At 38.3% G+C, this 9,717-nt stretch overlaps 1 protein-coding gene across 6 annotated transcripts in view; it reads right to left on the reverse strand.

Annotated features, from left to right (window-relative positions):
• cadps2 (Ca++-dependent secretion activator 2) overlaps positions 1-9,717 on the reverse strand; it is a 282,773-nt gene that overhangs the window by 257,114 nt on the left and 15,942 nt on the right. For all 6 annotated transcript variants that reach the window (XM_017305475.1, XM_008410955.2, XM_008410954.2 and 3 more), the window contains exons 3-5: positions 4,943-5,275; positions 1,371-1,451; positions 948-1,181 (exon numbers count right to left, since the gene is read on the reverse strand). In XM_017305475.1, the coding sequence (XP_017160964.1) occupies positions 948-1,181; positions 1,371-1,451; positions 4,943-5,275 (648 nt within the window). The remainder of the gene's footprint in view (positions 1-947; positions 1,182-1,370; positions 1,452-4,942; positions 5,276-9,717) is intronic.

Raw genomic sequence — 9,717 nt, forward strand, 5'->3', positions numbered from 1 at the left:
TCTCTCTTCACCACGACGGACCGGTACAGCGCCCGCTTCACGGCAGACGCTGCCCCAATCCGCCTGTCGATCTTTCGCTCCCTTCTTCCCTCATTCGTGAACAAGATCTTTAAAATTTATTATTTTTATTTTTGTGAGGTGGCCTTATGTGCCCTGAAAGCACCTTTTAAATTAAATATATAATTATTATTATAAATACTTATACCTCTACAAACAAGGACTTTGCCATGGTTATTGCTTCACGTGGTGGCAGACTTCCGGGTATTTATACTAATTTAAATATATATTTGTGGGTGGCGACAGGGCAGACCAGCAGCTGCGCTCTGTTTAAATTGTGATGCATAAAGGAAGGTGCGCAGCCACATGCGTGCGCATGGCTTTATACATCTGTGCGCCACACTTTTCTAAATTTGTCCAAGTTTTAGTGTGAAAACTGAGCACGAAGCGCCCGGTGAGCTACCTCCATCTCTATTTAGACTTAAATAAGTAGATTAACACATCTTAATATGGTGTATTCTGGTTTAGTTTTATGTGTGCTATATGTATTGTAGGATATTAAAAATACGCCACAGAAGCCTGAGACTGACCTGATCCTCAACCTTTTCATTTTGACCTGATCCGGTTCAAACTTGGATTTGGGTCGAACTCGGCCTTTAAATCTGACATATAGGAAACATCCACTACATGCATGGAGCTYGTTAGTTGCTGCTAACAGGTGACATTTTTTTGTTCCTTCTGCAAAAGACAGGCTTGACTGTGATTGTTGGAACAGAAGCTGGCATTTTATACATGTACAAGAAAATGCATCTTGGCAGAGCTAAAATGTATTTCACATTATTAAAATGTGAAACCATGCCCTTTTCCTTCTACTTGTTTTTCTGAAAATAAAATAAATAAATAAAATGCATATTAGTTTATGGTTGCAAGTATCTACATACTTAACCAACCTCCAGGTTAAAGGTCAGCACAACATCAGATTTGGACAGTACATCTCCTTCATCCCCTATATCCAAGAAGGAGTTGTTCATAGAGGAGCGCTTGAGCTTCTGTTTSAAGTCTGGACCTCCTTTGGACACGGGCAGACTCTCCAAGTTTGCCATCAGCAAGTTGACAGAAGAACGCAACTCTTCAATGTACAAAGCCTCCATGTCAGTAGAGACAAACTTTGGGTTTGTCCTTTCCTACAGTAGGTACAGAGAAAAGTTACCTTTAACTTTCTTAATTGACATATAAAAAACACCTGCAAACACTAAACTTTTCAAACTATTAGTAAAGTATTTATGAGCAGCCAATATCAAATGTGTGGCTCATTTTAAACACATATTGTGCTATAAATTGCTCGACACAATCCCAAAGAAATCAGATCTCACCCTAGCAATCTTCTCAGCCAGCTGTAGCCTCCCGTCCAGCTCTCTGCGGATCTGAGCAGCTTGTTCATCCACATTGTCAAGCTGTAGAAAACACAAACCAAAATGAAACAGGAAAAAAAAGAGCACTGTCTAAAAGATGAAAAACATCCATGTTTTGAAGCAAATTTAAAAATAGTTTCTTGTTTGGACATGTGGAAGCYCTGCTGTAACATCTTAAAATATAATTCTTGTTTTACTCGTCGCTGCCTGTCTTTACTGCTCTACACACTAACAGTTTCAGTGACTAAAAGGACAAGTCACGGACAAAGAATAAAAGAAAAAAATTCTGGACACGTTAGGATGAAACAGCTAAGGTGCAAAAACATATTTTAATTATCTTATTTTTTAATGTTTGCCTTTTTTTAACTGTATGTTTATTGATTGCTTTTCATTTATCAATCACATACAGCACACAGAACAGAACAACTGTCGATAAGAGAAATTACTTACATTCTGACAAAGATGAACAGTTACAGGATGAAACAGCATCAGGACACTTTAGTCAAGTGTCCAGATTTTTTGAGCAGCATTTAGAGTGACAAAGGATAAGAGACCCGATTCAGTTATTGTTCTCTAGAAAATAGTCCATTTGCTCCATCTCTTTTTGTAAAGGTCCGGTTGCAGTCTCAGCATGAACGTTAACCTTTCCATTTTGTGAGCTTCTTCCAAAAGTTCCAGCCAGTCCTTTAGCATTGGTGGGTCAGGTTGAAGCCATTTCCAAGTGATAATTTTTTTTGGCTGTAGCACTGAAGTATTTGTCACTCATGTTCAGACCCTCAGGAACGGCTCCAAGCAGCAATAACATGGTGGGTTGTTGGAATTTAAGACTCAAAATTGACTCAATATTTCCCAAAACATCCTTCCAATAAGTCTTGATCTGTATGCAGGACCAGAGAATATGGGAGTGATTTGTCCCTTGTCCCCGCATCCCCTCCAGCATTTAGATGCATTGGGGTTTCTATAAAACTGATGCTTTGGTGTTCTAAAAAAAAGTAACAAATGTTTCCGACTGAACTCACGCCAATAGTTTGAGGAGGAGGTTGAAGCAGTGGATTCACACATATTGTCCCACTGATCTTGAGATATTTCAGTATTCAACCCTTTTTCCCATCTTTTCCTAACATAATCTGTTGACTTTGCTTTGGATCTCAACAATCCCTGATAAAAGTATGGAAATGGTGATTTTGCCAGACTTGGAGTAAGCTTGTGAAACCAATTGAATTATCTCGTTGGACTCTGAGATACAGTCTTTCAATATGTTTGAAAAAATATATTGTCTAAATTGCAAATATCTAAAGAAGTCCCCTTTTTCTAAATCATATTTTTGAAAGCTTGGTAGTGTATTTTTGTCCAGTGTCCTGCACTGTGCAGTTATTTGTTTCTGTGACCAGTTTTTAAAACTGGAGTCTAATTGGTTGGGGGTGAAATCTGAGTGAAAGGCAGCCCATCTGAGAACTCGTATCTGGTTACCCAAGTTTAATTCCTTAACTACTTCAAACCAGGTCAAAAGGGTAAACGACACTAGGGGATCAAAATTTTCTTGGCATGCTGCTACAAGTTTCTGATCCCCAATTATTTCCTCCTCTCCATCCCCATCTTATGTTCATTCCTTCGCTTGCCCCACCACCCAGAGCGACATTTCCCGTATTCTCAAACCCAAAGCTGGACAGGTATGGGGCAAGGTAAGAGTTCATCTATTAAACTCACTGAATACATAAACTAAAAGCTGGAGTATAGATATTTTTTATAAGCGTATTTGTGAGCCTGCCACTTTATTATTAAATTGAATATAATTTCTGATGTTAGTATAACTTTTCTTCAGGTCAACTTAGAAAGTGAGCTATTATTGTTACAGGTTAATTTTCTAAACTACAACAAAACTGTTAGGAAAGCTCAAATATGAAAAATTGGACTGATAATGATATCCAATAGTAACCAGATTTACGGTATACCAGATTTACCAATATTTTATTTTATTTTTTTATCCGATTACTCGATTAATTGTAAGAATAATCGATAGATTACTCGATTGCTAAAATATTAGTTTACAACAGACCTATTTCACACCCTCAGCGCAAAACTGCAGCTCTGCAGCGACTTTGACCCGCTGCATCACTTCTCTCTTTATTGCTGTCAGTTCTTCAGGGAGATGAGCTACTTAAAGCTCTGCTAAACCACAGTCATTCCGCTGCAAAACTTAACATATGTGTTCTTAGTGCTGCTCATGATTAAACTCAATCACTCTCCTCTAGACTGAGCAGCTCTCTGATAGACAAAATGTACGTGGGCCACAGCTGAATTATATGAAAAATGCTGTTTGGGGTTTACCATAAGATAATCATGAGCCAGCCAACAAATATAGTCAGCTGTCAATCAGATCGACACAGCTCAGTGAAACTTGTACTACCACTGAAGTGAGTAGGGATAACAGAACAGCCATGCAGAGAGTTGGGGTAATTCATAACAATATGAATCTGGCCAGGCGGACAGAGGCAGACCCGGTTAAAGGAGCTCTAGTGGAGAGTGAACTAAAAGAGTTTGTTTAATCTAATTGAAAAGCCACCATTTTAAAAAATGCTGCAAACATTTGATACCCAGTACAGTGTAATAAGTTTAACATTTTTCACCAAAATAGTAAATAGCAGTTGGCTGCTTCTTCTGCCTGAGCCAAATGATTAATACATTTTAAAGGGCAAGTTTACTTAGAGACTATGAAATCCATTTTATTTATTTATGGTTTGTTTATGTAGTTTGGATATTTAAATTGTCTTCCAGTTTCAGAGTTAAATAATCTCTAGGAATTAATTTATTGACCTTTGAGAAAGTGTACTAAAATTATTGCTGTTCGGATGTTTGACCTTGTGAAGAGATCCTGGGACTGGAGTCCTTCTGCATGGAGTTTGCCTGACTCCGTGTGTGGGTTCTCTTCAAATAATTCAGCTTCCTCTCACAGTCTACAAATATGACTATTAAGTTGGTTGGTCTTAGGCGTGAGTGTCTTCATGCAGACAGTCATATCCTATCAAGTCAAATCATTGTACCAAATTATGAAGTCATTAGAAGGGCTCTGTAGAGTTTGACTGCATGATGAGGAGCTAATTCAACCATTTGTTTCAGGTGTTTTGGATGAGAAACAATTGAAATTTACAAGTCAGGATAATACACATTAGGGAAGCACTGATATGTACATTTGGGACAATATCTACTAATATACACCTGTTATGGCCAATAACCAATATTTAAAGATGTTAACACACCATGGGAAAATGACCACATCACTGATATTGTTTATGTGCTTCTAACACCCGTCAATCCTGAGCTGGTTCACCATCACTGTCAGATGACCAAACAAACACCACATGACCAACCTCCTGCACACCCCCTTCCAGAAACCAAACAGCAACAAAAATTGGTTGTTAATATTAGCCCAGTTTTACTTCTGGGACAATTACTGACATGTTAAAAAATATCAGCTGATAAATATGTTAAAGCATCCCTAAGGTGAGGTCATCTGCTGACAAAAATCCACTAACCTGACAGGCATTGTATAGCAGCTGATGCTCAAACTTGCAGATGCCCAGTATCTGCTGGAACATTTCATACAGCTGCTCTTTACTGAGGATGAGCTCTGAAACAGCACTCAGGTGTGCTCGCTGTGGTTGGCGCCGCATGTCTTCCTCCCCACGGTAGATGGTATCATACTTGGTAATCCAGGAGCTCAGCACAGTCTCTTTACTCAAGCCATCGATCTCCGGAAGGCTGCGCACCCGGCGCTCAATGTTTTTCTTAAAAACCTCACGAAAGTCATTGGCTGAGCACCCACCGCTTTGAACCATTCGGGAAACTCTCTCACTCTTCAGAAAACCCTGTTTAGAGAAAGAAGGAACATACTTACTCATATAGTCCACTGAAATATCTTCAACGTGTCAACACTTTCAAAGGAGAAAAAGGGAAATTGTTTAAGTTTAAATGTAGTTTGGCTTGTTTGCGGCCAAATAAGTCCCAGCCATACCTAGGTCATTTTGGTAAGACTGAAAGAACATCAGTAAAAATAGGTCAAGTTAATTCATTACCAACATTTCCATAGGTCTTTAAGCTATCAATGAGCCAACTTACTCCCACAGTGCCTTTCAGATACTGTGGGAGCCAGTATCTGAAACTTGTGTTAGGTTGTGGGGCCAACCTAACACAAGTTATAACGGCCAGACCTCCGGTTTAAAAAGAAGCTGAAGTTTGTCACATATGAGGTATGTATATTATTAACTTTACATTTTCTTTGAGAAAATAGCATCGACTATCTTCTCTTTCTTTGTAATGTTAGCTATGAGCACTTCAAGCCAATCATACCTTGCTGTTAATTAATGTTCGCTAAAGTTATAAAACTCCATTACTGCAACATTAGCCCTTAATATTAAACATATTTTAAAGGCAGACAAATAGATTAAAATTGGAAGGAAAAAACCCTCCAATTAAAAGCTAATGTGTTAGTCAAAGTTATCCTTTATGTGCATTATTTAGCAACTTGGTTGACGCGACAGTGCTTGTGTTCTTTGCTTTGGCAACTTTAGCCACATGAAGACCCATGTTAGCCTAGGAAACGTGGGGGGGACAAAGTTGGCTAATGAAGACATGCTACCAGTGTGGAGGATGATAATGAGAACCAGCCACCAGAGAAAGAAGTTCCTGTTTGACCAAAGAGAAAGAAGCAGATGAAATATTCCAAGAAAATTAGATAAGTCATTTTGTGTTAATATTTTCACCATGTGAAGTGGAGTGGGACAGCCAGGTAAGTGCGGAAGGGAGGGCAGGAATCAACATTCACCAGTTAAGTTAACAAGTTGCATTTTAGACAGCTGATTGTTGTCAGATGTAAAACTGGTGTTTAATCTATTTATTTATTAATAAACTTATTAAGCCATAAGCCAGAGTGTCTGGTTGGAAATAATTTCAAAAGCTCATTAATAACAGGCTGTATGATTTTCTGGAAAAACAAATATTTGATCAGAATAATTTTGTTCAGCTCCAATCATTATGCTACTTGTATTAAGAAATAATTGTATTGCACTTTATAACAACCAGTCACTTTAGTAGTCCCATGTTTTCCACTTCACTTGAGGTAAGACTTAACATTAATGACTATGTTAATATAGCACTTGACAATGTAATGACTCTTAAAGACATTTTCATAACTGTTGCTTCTTGTTTCACTTTACTTGAGGTAAGAGATATTAATGACACTGTAATAACACTTAATGACACCTTCATAATTGGTGCTACTTGTTCCACTCGATGCAAGAATAATTATTAATGTCTCCAATATTAAAAATATTAAATCATTTGACAGTGTAATAAAACTTAATAAAATTTTTATTGTTGGTCCTACTTGTTCTGTTTTATTTCAGGTAGGGGAAATGTTAATTACTTTTTTGTTAAARCTTTTGACAGTGCAATAACACTTAATGACATTATTATGACCAATATTATGACATGTGATGATTCTTGGTTAATGTAAAGTTGTCAAAGATATTTTTGAATAATGTCAACTTTGTATTAAAAGTGTCATGATTTTCCAAATGACACTTTATGACAACAGTCATAAATATTCATGAATACTTATGTGCATGACAGGTGTTATGTAATGTTTATGACAGAGTCACGTCAATCTTGTTCACACTCCATCAAATAAAGTGTTACCATAAAATATTTAAGGYTCTCTTTACCAGAAGAAAATTGTCTGAAAATACTTTTCTTAACACAAAGTTTATACCATGCAATTCCAACAGAAATCCAAACAAATAGGCCCATAAACTGTCATGTCTGGTACAGGGGTCTGAAAACTTTAAAATCCCAAGAGCTATTCTTGCTCTATGCCCAGCAAAGTAAATTTTGGAGATGCACGGCTTGATCTTTAAAAAAAAAGCTAAGGTGGCCTTTACAACTGTCCATCCAGAGACAGTGACAAAAAATAAATAAAATACACTTAATCCAAACAAGTTAGCGAACATGAGCTGCCTAGAACGAAACAGTCCCAACCCTCCAAAGAGCTTCAACCTTAACTCCACCTCCCAGGTTCCAACAGACTCCTGCCAACTGTGGCTTTCCACCCTGTGGGGAGCACAAACTTCACTACCACACAAATGCATTTCAGTCTGTGGCCTGCATCAGGGTCTTTCTACCTCTTGATGATCTCATTCTGACATTCACAAATTCATGAAAGCTAAAACAATAAAAAATTTAATGAAAACAGCTTTAAAGCACAACTGTTTGGACAAAGGCTGAAGCTCTTAGTCTATTGTATCTAATAATCTTCAGATTAGCCCTAAGACTGCTGTCCTCCCTCAGCCTGCTTTCTGATTTCTATATGTTCTTTTCCATTCTGTAGAGCATCACAAATGCCAGCCATTATTACTTATAAAGTGATCGACAGGAGACTTCCTCCCTCCCTGCTGCTCAAATTAATTGAGGTCTTAAACGTCACTAAATTATTTACACAGGAGGAGAAGCCAGACATTAGAGACACACAAACAGAGTGTCTGTAGGCTGTCATTTGTCTGTTGAAGAATAAATCCAACTAAAACAATGAGACCAAATGGAAAGAAAGATGGAAAACAAAACCAAGAAAAAACACTTGTTTCAATTTGTCTTATTACAGCTTCTTCACATGTGAACCATGAACACATTTGGCAGATCTGAATTTGAAACCACTTAAGTTTTTTCATATTTTAACAGTACATTGTAAAGCAGGTAATAAAACAGTTACATCAGACCTGTACTGGATAACAATCATACAGCCTTACAGAAGTAATAAAGCACCTGACCTTGATACATCCCCAAAGCAGAGGTACAGGTGGGAGTGTAAAAAATAAACGTCCAAAGAATTAAGAAACAAAAAACCCAGGAATGTGTAATGAATTCTTTATATTGTTTAAAAAAAAGTAAGCAGAAGTATCGTGATTTGAAAGGGGGAGAACTTAAAAGACAAATGTGAGAATAAACATCCAGGGTTCCTAGTAAAAGATCTTCCAGCACCAAACAACCTGACACTGGACCTCCTTTCTTCAAATACAAAGCCCCACTCAGCTACAGCTGGAACTCAAAGAAGGAACCATCAACCAGTTCTCAACAACACATGCTTCAAAAAAAGTATGGAGAAGTCACCCTGCAACAAGTAACAACATCCACACCAAGCACACATTTTCATGCTAACTGACTGCTAACACCAACTCCCATCAACCCACCAAAAAGCTGCAACACACATGCTGCCCAATTAGTCAAGAGACCGAGATCAGCTCCACGCCAAGCTTTAAACTCTGCTCATCAAGAAGCAGAGTGGAACCAGCCGTGCCTTCTTAAACTGCAGGAGCTCAGCAGCAACCTGAAATCGGGAAACATGCATGCAGCAAACCAGTGCATGTAACAGTCTCCCCTGTCCCTGCTGAAGAAAAGCAGGCCCAAACCATGATGCTGCCAGCACCATATTTGACAGTAGAAATGGTGTGTTCAGGGTGATGAGCTGTGYTGCTTTTATGCCAAACATATCGATCTGGATTGTGGCCAAAAAGTTACATTTTGGTTTCATCTGACTAGAGCTCCTTCTTCCACATGTTTGCTGCGTCTCCCAGGTGGCTTGTGGCAAACTTTAAATGAGACTTTTTATGGATATTTCTGAGAAATGGCTTTCTTCTTGCCACTCTTCTATAAAGGCMTGATTTGTCCAGTGTACGACTGATTGTTGTCCTATGGACAGACTCTCCYACCTCAGCTGTAGATCTCTGCAGTTCATCCACAGTGATTATGGGCCTCTTGGCTGTATCTCTAATCAGTCTTCTCCTTGTTCCAGATRAAAGTTTACAGGGACAGCCGGGTCTTGGTAGATTTGCAGTGTTCCGATACTCCTTCCCTTTCAATATGATCGCTTGCTCGGTGCTCCTTGAGATGTTTAAAGCTTGGAAAATCTTTTTGTATCCAAATCCGGCTTTAAACTTCTCCAACAGTATCTGAGACCTGTCTGATGTGTTCCTTGGTCTTCATGATTCTCTCTGTGCTTTAAACACAACCCTGAGACTATCATGGAGCAGGTGCATTTATACGGGGACTTAATTACACGCAGGAGGATTCTACTTATCATCAGTCACTTAGGACAACATTGGATCATTTAGAGATCCTCACTGAACTTCTGGAGTGAGTTTGCTGGACTGAAAGTAAAGGGGCCAAATAATATTACATGTCCCACTTTGCAGTTTATTTGTTAAAAAATTTAAAATATCCAATAAATTTAGTTCCACCTCATGACTGTATCCCATTTGTT

The sequence above is a fragment of the Poecilia reticulata genome, linkage group LG6, assembly GCF_000633615.1.
Source record: "Poecilia reticulata strain Guanapo linkage group LG6, Guppy_female_1.0+MT, whole genome shotgun sequence".
Lineage (NCBI taxonomy): Eukaryota > Metazoa > Chordata > Actinopteri > Cyprinodontiformes > Poeciliidae > Poecilia > Poecilia reticulata.